This window comes from Anomalospiza imberbis, chromosome 14 (genome assembly GCF_031753505.1).
Source record: "Anomalospiza imberbis isolate Cuckoo-Finch-1a 21T00152 chromosome 14, ASM3175350v1, whole genome shotgun sequence".
NCBI lineage: Eukaryota > Metazoa > Chordata > Aves > Passeriformes > Viduidae > Anomalospiza > Anomalospiza imberbis.
Window position 1 is genome coordinate 9,209,079 of NC_089694.1, and position 17,021 is coordinate 9,226,099.

At 49.2% G+C, this 17,021-nt stretch overlaps 1 protein-coding gene across 2 annotated transcripts in view; it reads right to left on the reverse strand.

Annotated features, from left to right (window-relative positions):
* TMEM255A (transmembrane protein 255A) overlaps positions 1-15,502 on the reverse strand; it is a 25,783-nt gene extending 10,281 nt beyond the window's left edge. For both annotated transcript variants that reach the window (XM_068204851.1, XM_068204850.1), the window contains exons 1-5: positions 15,376-15,502; positions 11,167-11,309; positions 6,652-6,714; positions 2,073-2,162; positions 235-297 (exon numbers count right to left, since the gene is read on the reverse strand). In XM_068204851.1, the coding sequence (XP_068060952.1) occupies positions 235-297; positions 2,073-2,162; positions 6,652-6,714; positions 11,167-11,309; positions 15,376-15,433 (417 nt within the window). In that variant the 5' untranslated portion in view covers positions 15,434-15,502. The remainder of the gene's footprint in view (positions 1-234; positions 298-2,072; positions 2,163-6,651; positions 6,715-11,166; positions 11,310-15,375) is intronic.
* Positions 15,503-17,021: the final 1,519 nt, after the last annotated feature.

Here is a 17,021-nt window from a genome sequence, read left to right on the forward strand (position 1 = left end):
ATGTTCCTATCCTACATCCCCTTCTCTCCACCTGCTCCTTCACTACGGAGGCAGCACATGGAGGAACCCACCACCCGAGTGCTCCCAGCACCTTGCTCCCAGCCCAGGCCCAGCCTCCCACCCCCTCCTCACTCTGCAGACCTCCGGGACACTGGAGCAGCCGCCTGGCAGCAGGTTCCTCCACCTGCACCAAGAAGCTGGCCCTTAACAGGACACAGCAGGACCTGCTCTCACCTCTGGTGGGGTCGCACTCTTGGAGTAGTACTGACATCGCCCCGCATACAGCGGCCGCAGGTCCTGCCAGAGAGAAAGCACCAGGCTTAGCCCTGCAGCAAAACCAAACTCACCCAAAGGGGCTGGGGAAAGGGACCAGACTTTAGAGAGACCCTGATCTCACACCAGCTCCTTAATACAGCAACAGCTCTGCAGCCCCCACCCCAGTCCCCTGGGTGATGTTTAACCCTGGTCCTTGGAGGCATGAAATTGTTACAGCCAGCATGGGAGGAGCAGTCTCTTGAGCTGGGCTCTTTGGGTGATAGTGGCGATCCTGAACTGAACAGACACAGACCAGGTCTGCTTGACCTATTTCTGAGGGCTCTTCTTGCTGAATCATAGCATTTTTTCATTAATTTTTCACAAATTTGTCCTTCCTGTGCTCTTCAGTGTCTTGTGGGAAAGCTCTGGAGGATCATCAGCATTCCAGCCTTGCAAGCATGCATTAATGCCTCCCTTTGTGGCAGCTTGATCTCCAAGGCAAAACCTCAGGGAAGGCAATGCCAGACATGTATCCACACCAGTGAGCCCTTCCCAGGAGCAGCCAGACTGGCTCTCCAGGTGTCTGATCCAAAGCTCGGGGTGGCAGGGCAGTGGCAGCAGCTGGCAACAGGAAGAATGCTTTGTGCTGGCATGGCAGGAGCACGTTTCCAGCAAGGTGGTGACATTTTTGGACTCTCAGGTGGTAAAGTGAGGCCAAAATCCCATCTGTTCATCAAGAGGCAGAAACCAAAGCGCCTGCCATCACACCTGCCGAGCTCTGGTTGCCTCAGACACACAGCCACCCCCAGACCAGCTGGGAGGAGCTGCCAGCTCATGCCACAACCCAACCCATGAGGTCACACCCTTCCAAAGGGGGTCAGAGAAGGCTCAGACTTGCTGGTTTCATCCAGACAGACGGACACCCATCACACAAGTGAGAGGAGATGCCCTTTGCCTGCCAGCAAATCCTGCCATCCAACCACCTTTCCACCTCTGGAATACTCAGGGGTAGGAAAGAAGGGCCAGCTTCACCAGGAGCATAACTAGCCAGCTAACACAGGCAGTTTCCATTTCATGGGTAATTCTGACTTTCTGAAACTCCTTTCCATTCTGATACAAATAAACTCCAAATCTGTCTTTTTAATCCCTTTTTGCCAAAAATTTAAAAAAATCATCAAACTGCAGAGTTGCAGGACAAAAAACTGTTTGCAGTTACAAATTTCAGTCAAAAAGCTGAACTGTAATTGTGTCTTTTTATTTCTATAATAATAACTAAAGCTTCTGCACATCCCACTGTACTAGTGATTGGTCATGACAGCGGTAGCTCATAATTTTTTAAGTGACCAAATGGAAACTGAGAACCTACTGCAAATGTTTCCTGTTTATACTGCAATGCTTCAGTGAGCTTCGTATCAAATTGCTTCATTCTACTACAGCATCCAGAGCATCCAGTGATTCACTCTGCATTAAGAACCAGCTCCGCCTACATTTAAAACAAAATAGATGCTACTGCTCATACCTTGTCCCTTGGCAACAGCTGTAATTCACATTACATCTAAAGTGTTCTGATACTCAATAAACATAACGCCAAAAAAAACCCAAAGCAAAGCTTTAAGATCTTAGTGCTTTCCACTAATTTTAAAAATATTTTTTAAAAAATGATAACATTTTTCTAAAGCTTGTGACTTAAAGCAGCATTCAGCACATGATACATATTTACATGGTTTGATGTGGCCTGATACAGGCTTGCAGACACCATCACTTGTTTTCTTAGGGTAAAAGCATTGCAGGACCTGTGTTTTCCTGGAAGCACTTACTATGTGTCTGGCAGCAAAGACACCGTCTACTATGGCACAGCAGAACGCAGCGATGACACCAAAGCTGATGAAGACGATCGATGCAACCAGCTGAGAAAGGAAAACAAAGCAAAGTATCATCTGCCTCTCCACAACCAAGTGATCAGTGCCCTCTCCACCAGGATATGCAAAGCACAGTCAATAAGCCCTCGAGCAATCAATGACCCAAATGTTTGCCCGGGCTGCACAGACTGCTCTGGCTGAAGGCACTGGATGCGTGTCTGCTCTGGCAGAGTGGCAGGAGTAGGAGCATTGTGCCAGACTGGTTCTCTGGGGACTTCATCAAGTTTTCATGACTCCAATAGGCTAAACTTGGGCTGAAAATGCACCTCCTCGTCTGGCAGCTGCAGTCCTTAACTCTCCCCTGGAGAGATAGAGGATTTCTTCTCTCCTCACCCTGGAGCGCTGTGGGGAGCTGCTCCTGTGAACACTTCCTGAGCTCTGAGGATGCAGGAGACTGCAGTGTGTGAACCTCTCTGCTGGGACTGTGCCTTCAGGGAACAGCACTTGGATGCAGGCACAAGCACAAAGCCACGAGAGCAGAAGGCAGTGACCAGCTGATGCCATGGGTGCTGTACACCCTCACAGCAGCCTGGTTGGGCTCTTGGTGCCAGGCTGTGGCAAGCACAGTCCATCCAGCTCCCACTGGAGAGCTGCAAGGAGAGAGACTTCCCTCACCTGCAGCTTGAGAAGGGCAGTCACACAGGCACGATCCTTTTCCACTGGCCCCATCCTGCCTGTTCTTCAAATCAGGGTGAAAGCATTCAGCAGGTAAAGCAGAAATAATCTCCAGTCCAGGTATGAGAAACAGTGTCTATTCCCACTATGCCACTTCAAACATCACCTCTGCCAAAGAGCCAGTGCTCAGCTGGGGAAGCCGTGCACCTGAACCCAGCTCAGCTGCTGCCAGTGGGCTCCTGACCAGCTCCTGACCACAGAGCCCCCAGCGCTGATCCCAATCCCCTCTGCCAAAGCACTCTGGGGATATCAGCAGGGCTGCAGAGGGAGGGCAAGCACAGCATTCAGACAGCCAGGTTCACAAAATGCAGCTTGGGGAACAGCTTTCAGTGTTACTTCATATATATTGAAATACGTTGTTTCAATATATTGACAGCATTTCGGTGTAAAGAACAGGAAGCTCCCCCGTGGTTTTCCAACTCTGGTGACCAAACCCTTCAAGTGTCAGTTGCTGGCAGCTGTAAAAACTGTTTCTCCACAAGTACACAGGTGACTCTGGTCATGGGGGAGCTGTAAGCAATAGTAAAAATCTCTACAGCCAAACAGAAAGCTAACAGTTATCCTGGCCAGCACTGACAGATACCTCAGGTCTTCTGACTTGGGGATGTTTTAAAGATCCAGGAACTAAGTTTGCTTGAAAACCTTGGCTCCTGCCACTGCACAAGGCTCCAGTTCTCAGAAAGACAAGCCAACCCCCCAGACAAATACAATCCAGAAGGATCCTATGTGTGTTTTTAAAGCACCTCAGGATTTTTAGATTAATCACACTGGTGTTATCTACATCTCCCTAGGTGAAAACAGATCTTGTTCCAGTAACCTCCATGTACAGACCACATCAGCTTGAACAATGGAAATGCCAGAGGGCTCATGTGGGGCAGTGGAAATGGCTTACTTAAAAATGAGAGAAAATAAAATGGTTTTCTAGATGAGGCAAATATTCAAGGCTTAGGCACTAGACCTGCAGCAGCAGAGAGCAGGCTGTGAAAGGATCCCAGGGACCATGTGAAGGTGCCATGATCACAAGAAGCTGTTACTGGAATATTAGATGCTGCACCACAGAGTACTTGCAGATGGCAGCAGGTGACAAGTTTTCCAGGACCAGATCCTACACTGGCCCTGTTTCTGTCAGCTGTAAACTGCTGCATTTCTTCCCCACTCAGCCTCACCCTTTGCATGTCCCAGCTCACACTATCCATTGCAAGGTCACAGTGTCTCACTACCAAACCAGTGAAACCACACAAGGGGAGAAAGTCCAGTTTTGGTGGAAGACATGGGGTTTATGGCTTAGGTTATTTTGCAGCAAGTTTAGTTTTTCTCAGTACTGTCTTTTGTTTTTGCCCTAAATAGCATGAGCCTTAGAGATGGGAAATGAGCCAAACACTAAATATATACAATTAGGGAATTTGTCAGTCATCTCTGCTCACAGATAGGAGCTGCTAATATAGTGGTTTAAAATAAATACAAAGTTAATGATAATTTCATAACAGCCCTACCAAGAGGTAAGTATCTGATGCTCACTTTATTTACATACAGTTTTTCTCCCTCTCAGATGTAGAATGAAAAGTCTGAAAACCAAACATTGTGAATTTATGGTAGAGAAAAAATCAAACAGCAAATAGAAACATACAAGTGGAAAGGAATGAAAAAGAAGAAATGTCTTTTAAAAGAATGTATTTACAAACAAACTGTGGGCCTGATGGTAGATAAGGCCAGATATGGAGAGGTGAAAGAAGCAATGGGGGGAACCATAAATTCCATAGGAATCCCACTACCTGTCACAGACTGTTACTCACTCGAGATTGTGTTAAATCTCTGGATTTAGAGAAAAAGAACAGAGACACAAGGAAGAAGAAAAACAGGGTGGGTATACATAAGAAGGGGGTATTAGGTGTTTCAGGGTATCTACACCTCTCATGTATCTCAGCCAGTGGGGAAAGATAGAGGAAAATGAGGATTAAGAAGAGGCTGTGTCCCCTTAAAAATTTGAGAGACCCCAAGGGAAATGACCCATGGCGTCTCCTTTTATTTGAATAAAGTTACAGGACTCCTCTGTCTCCTTTTTGGACATAAAACTCTGGTGTTTGTGGATTAATTTTCTTGACAAAATTAATTTTTAAAATCCCAGTTTTCAACTTGCCAACAAGATTAATTTTGATTTGGGGTTGATAATACTGTTACTGTAGCAAGCAGAAGTCCCTCTCTAGAGCTGTGTGATATTATTGACTGAACTTCACTCACGTAACTCCAGATGAAGTCAGCCACACCAAGCAGCATTCCGACAACAAAAGACAAATTGGTTTGGATAGGGCAGGAGTGTCCTGGGCTGAGGTTGCTTTTAGGTGATGGTACAGCCCCAGATGGCTGTGAAGGTGCTGGTTCTTACTTTTCCATGGCACAGATGACTGTCACAAAGGCAGGTAAACTGCTGACTCCTCACTTGGAAGCTGCTGAGTGGGCAGTGGGGTGTGTGCCAGAGCTGCCTGGGCAGCTGGCCCTCCCTGTGGGCACAGAAGCTCTCCCTTCCCTTCTAGAGGGATGGCATGGAAGTCAATACACCTGGTGGGGAAAACCAGAGAGGTCTGTTCCTGTCAGCAGTCTGGGGGAAGTGAGAAGTGCTCCTTCAGGTTAGCTCTGCCCATCAGCCACACCGGCTGGCTCCACTCCTCACGCTCACCAGTCACCTCACAGACAGAAACAGGCACCAGAACACAGCTGCACAAGCTCCTTTTGGCTTTTTCTGCCTTCAGCTGCACAACAAGCCAGACCAAGGCTGCCTTTCAGCAAACTAGGACACAGGGGAAGTTCAGAGAAGTTGAAAAAAATAAATCCTCCATGGCCAGTGGTATCACAGAAACATGCAATGGACAAAGCTGCCACTCTGAAGTGCTCCTGGGTAAGGAGGACATGTGACTAAAGCACAGGGACAATAAGTGACAGCTACTGCATGTCCTCTCTGCCATCAGAGTGGAGACATGCTTGCTGCCAGCCCAGGCAGCAGTGATGCAATCCCTGCAAAGCTGGGTCACGAATGTTTTTTAGGACACAAAATGACAGAGACATGAAAAGAATAAGCTCAGGATACCCAAGGCTCTTCAGAATAATCAAACAAGTTAGAGCCACACTGTCACTTGTGGGCACTCCTGTGAAGAGTCCAGGACTGGCACAATATGGTCATTGCTCAACCAGACACTGACTGACATGCTGCTAATGCATGATGAGCAAGAGGCTGAAACCCTGCTAGGACAGAAAGAACAAGGATATGTTGCTCTTGCAGAGCCAGGGTGGAAACAACAAAAAATATCCACTGGAAAACTCACCTCCCCTGCACCCTGTCTTACTGTGGGAAAGGCAAATGTCATCTCCTGCAGGGTCTGCCGCACCCTCTCCTCCTGCTCCGCAGGGAGCATGCTATTTGCAAAGCAAAGGCAGCACAAAGGCAGACTCTGCATTTGGACAGGAATTTCTCCCATTTGCCTTTACAGAACCTGCCTTAGCCTTGGTCAGCAGCACACACTGCTAACCTGACCTCTGAGCCCCCTCCGTCCCTGCCAAAGCAGGCAGCAGCCCAGCAGGACAGGCTGCAGGACAGCCCGACCTCCCTGGGCCCTGTGCAGCCTCACACGAGCGAGGCAGGAGGCAGAGTGCCACAGGGTGCTGCTCCTAGGCTGCCAGAAACCATCTCCAGTTCTCAAGAGGTATGCAACACTACCCTGGAAGAGTCAGGAAAACCTAAAATAATACTCTTTACACACAGTATTTGAGTTACTGTCACTTTTTTAGAAAGTGTTGATAAAGAACTTACCATTTGTCTTTTGTTTTCTATCAAGTTTGATCCGATTATTCCAAGGAAGGACCCAAAACCAAGCTGAAAAACAATGAATTGTTAGCATTTAGCTCAGGATGATACCCAACATATTTTACAAACAGACAGAACACAATCAAATCCAGAAGCAGCAAAAGAACATTCTGCTGATGTGTGAGCTCTCTTCCTTCAGCAAGAAATCAGTGGAGTCTCTCACTGGGAGGAACTATCAGGTGTATCCCACATATGACACTAAAAGCATGTGTGGAAACCAAAAGGATGAGTTCTGAATTCCATCCCCCCAGTGATGCTGAGAAATGGCTGGTGGATGAGGATATGCATTGCTGTTCTGGAACAACCCTACAAACACTCAGGAGCCTCCAGATGCAAACCTAGCAGGACCAATGCACTAAAACCTCCAGGACCAGATTTCTGTGACCTCACTGAGCATGTGAGCAACCATCTCAGTTTTCAACTCGGAGAGTTCCTCGATGTGAAGCATGAAATAAGGGAGATTTATACTTTGGAACATTTAGCAGTTTTCTGTCTTCTCTTACTCTTCCCTCATTTCCAGGGGTGAGGATGCATCCGCCACGGTGCTCTACCAGAAGAGCTCACACTGGCCCAACAGAATAAGCCACTACAGCAAAAGCATCTTTTCTTGCTGCTGTAACTGACAACACTTATTTCAGCTCAGTGAAGTCTGCCAGGAGAGCAATTTCCCACTTCTTTTCTCCATAGCCTTAAGCCACACTAAGAAGTTGTTTCTAGGACAGAGCACACCTCAGCCAGGACAGAAAAAGGGACTTCAAGCAGGAACCATGGACAAAGAGGAGAGATGCAAAAATAGAATTGTGTCACACTGAGAAAGGCCTTTGGTTGGTGTAGAGCATATCTAACCTACTTCCATGGGCTGGAAAAATGAGAAATGCTGGAAAAGTCCTACAGCTGGATCTGTCATATTAAGGAGGTTCAAATCCAGACTACAGACCAAGGGCCAGTGAAGATCCATGTGAGAATGCCCAATAACTGGCCAATTCCCCAGGAAGAAAACCAAGGCATGAGACAAGCTGTAGTGATTCAAAAATGAGTCAACTAACCTGGAATTGATACTTTGAGATCCAGGAAGAGAAAACAAAGGTTTAATGAACCCAGTACTAACAGGCAGAGGCATGTGCACAGATTAGCAGACACAAAGGTGATGTAAACCTGGCTCCAATCTTCCCTTGCCCCGCTTAAGCCCAGCAACCTTTGGTGCAGTGCTGCAGGCAGGGAGGGCAGCTGGCTCGAGCAGCAGGGATTAAAGTGGAGCAGCTGATCAGGCTGCTGCCTCCCCACTGCCTGGCTGGCCCTCCGAGCTCCTGCAGACCACTGTCCCCACATCAGGCACACACTGCCATGGTGGGAAGCACTGCAGTGAAGCCAGGGTCTGCTAACCACTGGGGTGGCAAACAGGCAGGGCAGAGACCTAGGGCACTGCTGAACTGCCCCACACTGACCTGCCAGTGCTTCTGGGCTTGTTGTTTAGCTTAGGCAAACAACACCCCCACCCTCCTAAAGTACCACATTTATAGTTCAAGTCCAAGCAAAAAAATTTTGGAGATCCAGGCATTAACAGTGATGTAGATCCAGATATAATTTTCAGTCTGGTGATATTTAGCAGAAGGAACTTGTGTGGTAACACACACCTAAGACAAATGCTCAAGAAAAATGTTTTGTGTCCTTTGAGCTTTAAGAGAAATATCCACATGGTGTTTCAGAGCAGCCTCAAAACAAAAGGTGAAATGCTTTGGATCATTTAAGATAATTCAATAAGAAGAAATCAGAGCAAGTCTGTACATCCAGCAGGTGAAGACCAAATAAATTGGTGGATTCTCATTAACAGGAATTCTCATTGCACTAATGGAAGAACTACTCATTCTTCTATGGATGGGACAAAGAGATCTTAGTAATGTTCCTCAGTTACATTGTTTATTTGCTGGTAGATGTGATCCCCTGGGATGTCTGTCTGAAAGGAGGACGGGACACAAAGTGAATGTGCTTTTCCAACATCCTTGACAAGGAACCATTACAGAAGAGGTTTGGCAGTGAAAGCCTAAGAAAAGTCAGTAATTTACACAGATTCTGGCAGCTGTTGTAACTTGGAGGCAACACACGTATCTCACAGTCTCACTTCCACAGGGCTCCTTGTCTTCTGCACCTGAGCATTACTCTTGTCTGCTGAACATCATAGCTGTGCTCTGGGCTTCCCTGTCCCAGGTCGGTCATCCAGCCACAGGTGAGGACATTTCCCACAGAGACACAGCTGATGCAGTTGTGAAGGTGTGGGTGGTCATGGAGGAGGGTGAAGGCACCCTAGCTATAGGATGTCACTGAACCCTCTGCTTCCACTTCTCCAGTTGTATCAACGAGGAACTGAGCTGCTAGAGAAAAAAAACAACTTCAAACCCTCAAAAAACCCAAGCAAACAAAATCCTACTTATGTGTGGAAGGTCTCCAGTGCCCAATTCTGTCCTTCCTTGGAAGCAGAGGCGTGGGAAGATAATCCCCTGCATTGAAGCAAACATCTTTGCATGATTCCTCCTCCCACAAGAGGTGCTTGCCCAAGAAACACAAGTTGAAGGAGGAAAGAAGGGTGGTTTAGGCATGGCAGCAATGAGACATCTGATATCTGAGTTCAAGAAGAATTTGGACAATGCCCTCAAGCACATGGTGTGATTAGTGGGGTTGTCCTGGAGTTGGACTTGATGATTCTGATGGGTGTTTTTCAACTCAGAGTATCCTATGACTTTATGTTTCTATGTTCCATAAGATGACTCCAGCCATGGAACTGCTCCACACACAGAGAAGTCACCCAGCACGCAAAGAGACTTCTGGCTCTATCTGCTTGAGGACAACTCATGGAACACTCATTCACTGCAGCCAGCCCTTTCTCCCCAGTAAAGGGAGAAATCCCAGCTTGTTATGAAACATCAGCTATTTTAAGCACCTTCTGAAGCATCCAGCAACACACTGAAATGTTTTCCTGTGCAGCAAGACAGGTGAGGTCATCACACATTTCCACAGAGCAGATTCATAAACCTAGGTGGAGAATTTGGTGACAAACACAAATGGCCAGGGTGCCTCTGAATAAAGTAACTCAACGCCCTTCCCAAGCCCAGGACTTCATTAATTCCTTGAGTAGACTAAGCCTTAAAAAAGCGTAAGCGATGCTGACGTTTCCAGACCATAAATAGCTCGGGAGATGTCAAGGGGACGTGAACAGCAGACTCTGCCCATTTGCATCAGTCTGCAGGACCTGCTCTGAAGCACGAGGTTCAACTCAGGCTGGCACAGTGCAGAGTAAGTGTGGAGAGTCTGGAGCCAGTCTCATCTTTCTCAACACCTTCCTTCTAGACTTCTCTTTAAAAAAGATCAGGGCTAAATGCAGGAGATACTGGGACAAGCCAGAAAACCTAAACCAAAGAGGCCAAACATCATCTGTAACAATGTTCCACACTGTAATGGCTGTAAAGGGGCTTTCTTCAGCTGTAGAAGAACTTGGACACAGAAAGTATAAACCTCTCTGAGATCAACAATGCATGGCAAATAAATCAATCAGCAGTAAGATAAGAACAAGTCTCCACCTGGTTGTCTGGAATGGTTTCAAGCCTCCAAATTCAAGGCTCCAAGTCAGATGTGCAGCATCCTACAGCTGTTACACCAGGAGCCTCTAGCTGGGGCTACTGGATGCATTTAATCTACTGAGACACCTAATTTGATTGCAGTTCAGTGCTTCTTTTTCAGCATGTCTTAGACATGCACAGGAACAGAGCAGGACTTGCTGTCCAGCTCATGTTAGACCTCTGCTCATGCCAGGAGGGTCATGACATACCCTCATGCTTCTGTAAGAGAGTATACATCTAGTGGCACGAAGGCTGGACACAGAGGTCTTCTCTAAATTAAGCCGTGTGAAGCTAAAAGATGGTTCTTTCCCATTTTCAGACGCTGATAACAAAAAAAAAAAGAAGAAATGGATGTGCTCTTGGCTTTGGTGTACATGCTCCCCTGGCAAGCTGCCACAGCTCCTCATCCAGGGACTCCAATTTGTTAAACACTTCTGCAAGTAAACTTTATGACCACAAGTTCATGTTACCAGTATTTCAAAACCTGGTGTCTCAACTGCTTTTGGCAGTAAGGTCCTTCTTTGCCTTACTTCTGCCTGGGCTTAGTGTGATCTATGAAAACAAAGAAGTTCTAAAGTTCCTTCAACTGACATAAAATCTATTTATCTGTCTCACCACTAGCTCAAAAGCAAGTTATTTACCTAAGCTCAGAGGAAGTTGCCACTTGGATGGGATTTTTGCATGGGAATGTGCAGCAGGTGCAAAATAATAAAAAAAAAACAAATCAAATGGTAATGAAGTAGCTGAGCAAAATATTTAGGACAAAATCACCTTTTATAACATTTTCAACATTACAAGGGACTTTGTAGGCAATAATTTTTCTAGACCTACCTAGGAGTTCTATACTTACAATAACCCCTGGGTAATAACCTCCAACAGTCACATTTTGGGTTCTTGTTGTAGCAGCTAGGCCCACCGTTAGAATTAATACTGACACAATGAGGAGAGTCACAGTTACGTAGAGGGAATTTCTTTTTCTTCTATTGAACGACCCTAAAAACACACACACACAACAGAATTTGCTGATTCCATCTGGGGAGAGTCACAGCACCACAAATTTCTCCTCCCACAGCCAACCACACCATGGAGAATTTCCCTTCTTCTGACTTGAGAATATTTTTGGGTTTGCCTGTCACTTCTCACCTTCACTAACATTGCTCTGACGTAGATGAAGAGAGCCTTAAGAACTGCAACTCTGCAAAGCTCATTTAGATACACTGGAGTCTCCCAGCCCCTCTAGCCTGGGGCAATTGAGCTAATGAGAAATACTCACGACATTTATATACTTTCTGATCTGTCTACTTGCGTCAAGCTAAATAACCCCACTGCATGCTGCTTGTTCTGAGAGGGGAAATTTGACTGTAATCATAAGGCATCCACAGTTTCCCATGCAAATAAGACATCACCAGTAACAGCCACTTCTCCTCTACTTTCAGCAAGGACCAGGTATTTTTAGATGCTTGAATAATGAATTTGTGGATTAGTAAAACTCATCTACAGCTGCCTGATGATGAGGGTTTTTTTTCTTTTCTATATTTATAGCCCTCCCAAATGAGCATAAACATAAAAGAGTGATTCCACCAGCCAAGAGGAAAGCTGGCTGCGACACTACGCTCAGCAACATCTTTAGGGGTGTGTTTGGTCTGCATGTGCTTTGCCATCTTTGCGTCACTCTGTGGAGCAATCCTTTTGATCATATTTCATATATTATGTAGATACAACCCAGCACCTGTAAGAATGGCTGGTAGGATAATGGATTGTAGGGGCCCCCGCCTGTGGGCTGCTAGGGCCACCCTGAATCCCATTCCCACAGCCTGGGGCTCTCCAACAGGCCCTGGGAGCAGGTAAGGGTATTCCCACCTCAGAGACTCCCAGCACTTCTCTGGGTGTTTCAGAGAAGGGCAGGAACGTGTCCCAAGGGCAAGGAGCAGCTTTCACCACTGCAGAGTGCATTCCCTAAAGCAAACCGCCTTGGGAATCCCCACGTGCTCAGCGGCTCCATGGCAGCCTGTGCACAGCAAGATAAAACACCTGCAGAAGGGCCCCGGTGGAAGACTTGGTCAAGCCAAGCACAACCTCCTTGTCCAAATTCCCCAGAAAGAGGAGCACACTGAGCCCTGCTGGGCGCCGTCAGTCTCAGAGATGCACGCCCCAGGTGCCCACAGGCCCTTCTGTAGGATCTGTGTATTTATGCCCAGCAGATAAAGGGATCCTTTCACCCCAACAATGATGCAGCCATACCAACCCACACACGCTGCTACAAATGATCTCCCTTCTTCCACAGGGACAGCTCTCCACAGGGAAAAGTACAGCAGCTCCCCCCTGCTCCTCCACACCTGCTCCAGTCCGACCCAGGAGCTGTGCAGCTGGCAGCAGGGCTCCCTCTCCATGCTCTGGGCTGGCACAGATGTCATGGGCACGGGGCTGGATCATTTCACCCACAGATGAGCTTGAAATCACAGACAAGGGCTAAACTTGGGGCTTAAAAGCCCAACAGAAGGAGAGCACAAAATCACAGAAAGGTAAGGCTGGAAAAGACCACTGGAGGTCATTTAGTCCAACATGAAAGGCAAGAGAGGTTTATAAAAAAAGCTCCATCCTTTCTGACTGACCTGCTGTCTCTGGAAGGAAAGCTCTCCACCCACAAACCTTCTGCTCATGTTCCAGAGCACAGGTCTGACTGCACCACTGGGACATCACTGCTCCTAGGAGCAAGGAGCCTGACAACTGGTTAGTCCTTAGCTGGAATAAATAGCTAGATAGCTGCTCATTTCAAACAAAAACATATTAAATAACTGCCAGAGAGCCCCAAGATTCAGGCTGGATATTTTATCAATGATCCTTAGTCTTTCAAGCCATGTTTTACAGGCTAAAGGTACATGACTGTTTGCTGCAGTCGCATTTGGGGTTATTCTCCTACATCTGCCAAATAAGTAAAATCTAGGCTTCTAAATCATTCAAAAATCATTAAGAGATGAAGCCATTCTGTATGTACGGCCTCACAAATACTATCATTGTGCCACACTTCAGTTTCAATGCAACCATTTAAATGCACGTGTCCCTTACACGTCTTAAAAAATCCGTAACAGTGGGACCAAAACTGGAGAAAATTTGCCGTTTCTTACATAGATTAGTTCTGAAAGGGGAGAAAGGATGAATCCATCTTGCTTCCACAGAATTACCAAACTTCTGATTACTGCCATGGCTTGGCTGGCAATGAGCAGAGGGTAAATAAGCCCAGCCACGTGTTCCTTACACAGCTCCCAGTGCGCAGGGTCGGGCTGTGGGGGTGCAGATGTCTGCAGGGCATGGCTGGGTGGGTGCTGTGGGCACACGGGCACAGCACTTACACACCCCAACCAGTGCTCCTGCACTGCCATCACGAATGCTGCAAAAAGTTACCACGAAAACCAGTCTAAAAGGAGCGTCTTGAAACACCATTTACAGATGCTTTATTTGTTTCAGCACCGCCGTGTTTTTCACTCTTAATTTCTATGCTGTTTCCCAGCTTAGGACTGGCACACGCCAACATTCAAGAGAGAACACAAACATAAGGTTTCAACTGGAAAATTTCTCAAAGCTTTTCAGTATTCCTCATAAGATTAAAAAAAATAAAAAAAGCTTTTATTTTAAGTTCAGACAAAACCAGCCATAGTCTTCTAACTTGATATTGAAAAGAGATGATGGACATAATGTGACTGAGGAGATAATGTGACTACCTTCACTTCAGCTTTATATTGGGATATTAATTACATTTTTTCCTTCTCTGAAAACACCCTTGCTATGTGTGTAGAGAGAAAGTGGTTTTGTACTTCTGCAAGGATGCCTGCAGCTGCTTCAGCACACGCGGACTCATAACCCAGTATCTCTCTAATAGCTGCTGAAGGGCTGCTCTGACAAAATCCTCTCCCTCAACATTAATTTCTGCTGAAAGTATTCCCCATCAGATCATTTTCCTGTGTGCTCCTGAGCTTGGTATAGTTCTATGCACAGAAGCTGAGCTACGGCAGCTTTGCTATCTCCACTTTTAAGAGATAGCAATAGCCTTTTCTCTGTGATTTATCCCAAACAGATACCCCAAAACTTGCAGTGCTTACCACAGCATAAGTAGACAAGGTGATCCAAAACACCGTGCTTCACTCTGTTAGGGAGCTATAAAGAAATTTATGCTATCCATAGCCTGGCTATTGCTTTTGCTAAAATGGCACTCCGAACGGGCACTGGTTTTAGAATGATTGTTTTTCTTTTAAGCATCAGAAACATTCTCTTGTTATATTTGCCCTATAAGCCACTCGAAAGACAAGGCTGTAGCAGCTTTTTACAGATTACTTTAAAAGTTTGCAATAATGCTTATCTTTGAACTGCCCTTGATTCACTTTTTTTTCCCCCCACTATTATTAGGAGAAAATGGACAAGATGGCACAGAAACACGACTGTCTTCTCCATCTTGTTCTTTGGGGGAAAAGCCAGAAGCGAAGAATAGGCATAGAGTAGCAGCTCAAGGAAGAAGCCAGCTCTAACTTTTACCCCGGGAGAACCGGGGGCAGATGGCACCGAGCCTCCCTCTTCCCAGCCCCTCTCCTTTGGTCCCATTTTTCTGCTAAAAACGCGTCACCGTGGGAGCTGTGACCCCACGGCTCCGACTGCGGGCCCGGCGCGCACGGCCGGGGGGCTGCGGGGCTCACGGCCGGTGGGGCGCTGCAAGGGAGGGCAAATCGCGAGTAGCTACGAGGGGTCCCCGACCTCACCGGGGGTGCGGGAGGGCAGCGGCCGCGCTCCGCCCCGCTCCGAAGGATGCTGCCGCTGCCGCGGGGCCGCAGCCGCCTCCGTCCGGGATGACCGGCCGCGGGGTCCCGCCGCAGCGGCACCGGGGGCTGCGGGGACACGCGGCCGGAGCCGCGCTCGGCCGGCGGCGGGGCGGGCGGGGGGAACGGCGGGGGCGGCCCGGCCGCCGCAGCCCCGGCGGGGTCCCCGGGGACCCAGCGCCCCGCACGGCCCCGCGGCCAAGCCCGCGCCGCCTCGCCCGGGCCGGCGGGATCCCCCCCGGTCCGGCACTCACCCACGGAGTCGGGCAGGGCCACGCCGGCCGGGCGCTGCTGAGTCAGGGACTGCCGCATGCTGCCGCCGCTCCCGCCGCAGCCCGCCGGGCCACGGCGGCGGCACAGCCCCGGCACCGGCACCGGCCCCGCCGCGCCTGCGCCTCGCTCCGCTCCGCCCGCGGCCGCCCCGGCTCCCCGCGAGCGATCGGCGACGTGCGGCTCCGGCCAGAGCGGCCGCCTGGCACCGGGGCCACCTCGCTGGCGCCAGCGCAGAGGCCTTTCCCCAGGGGGGCTCGGGGAGGGACGGACGGAGCTCCCGCCCCGTCTCCCGAGAGGACAGAGGTCCTGTCCCGCCTCTGGGAGATCTCGGCGCACTCACCGGCAGCTTGGCCAGAGGGGCTCCCCACCTGTCTCCCCGTCTTTCTCCATCCCCTTGCCTTCAGCAGCTCCCACCCTCCTCCAGTCCAGCTGCTCCAGGACACTCTGTCCTTTGGCAAAACGGGGCACCTCTCTGTTGCCCCGTTCTCCCCATCTCCCTCCTCCCTGAGGCGCAAATGACAGTCCCGGGCAGCCACCCCGACACCGCCCCCGGCCCAGTGTTTCATTTCTCGGCACTCCGAGATCTCCGCTCCGGTGGCAATGCCTGTTGCTGCCTGTGCCCTATTCCATGGAGATGGCAATCATCTGCAATCTCCGTGTCCGTGGCCAAGGAGCAAGAACAGGCCCTCAGTCTCTGTTTTCCACATCCTATCTGCAAAGTGGGGATAAAAGCATCTTCCCAGCAGGCTTCATAATTCCTTGTAAATCACTCTAATGCCCTGGGCTGAGAGGTGCTAAGTACAAATCATGTAATTATTTCAAGCATATTTCATAGACTTAAAAGAAACTAATACTATTTCTGCTTTAAAACCCCCACACTTTCACTGGGTAAGAGCCTAATGACCAGCTTCTCCCAGGAGAAAAGGGAAAGTGTACACTGACAGCGACGCGAGAGCCTGCATCCCATTCCACCTCCCGAGCTTCGGGAAGACAACCCTTGCCCCACGGCGCCAGCCTGGCCAGGGGATCCAGCTGTGGGCACAGCTGTGGGCACAGCTGCCGGCGGGCTGGCTGCGGGCAGGCACCGGCACCGGTACCGAGCAGCAGGCGAGCGGCAGCCCCGGCCAGCCCTGCGCAGCCCGGGGCAGCTGCCAGACCTCTTTGTTTCCCGCTGCGCCCATTTATTAGCGCAGCCGGTGAGCGGCTTTCAGCCACGCTCAGGAGAGGAAAGGGAGAAATGGTGCTTTACCGGCTGGGACGGCACCGTGCAGCCTTGCGGGAGCCTGGGACACATGTCCCCCTGCCTTCGGGCACAGTCCCCGCCTGGGGCAGGGCAGCCTTTCCCACCCTCGAACAGGGCCTGGCTCTCTGGCGAAAGGAAGCACCGCTCCCATTGGAAAGGGGCCAAGAGGATGAGCAGGTGGATGGTGCCGGACTCAGGCTGGGACAGAGGTGTAAAACGAGCCCCACTGTTCCTCGAGAGCTGCGTGGACACCGCCAGGGACGGGCAGCTCCCGCACGCTGCCATCACAGCGCTGGAGCTGCTCCAGCAGCAGGAGTGCAGCACGCAGCCGGGATGCCCCAGTGCATCATCTCCTGCCTGTAATTCACTGATGAAGGAAAATCT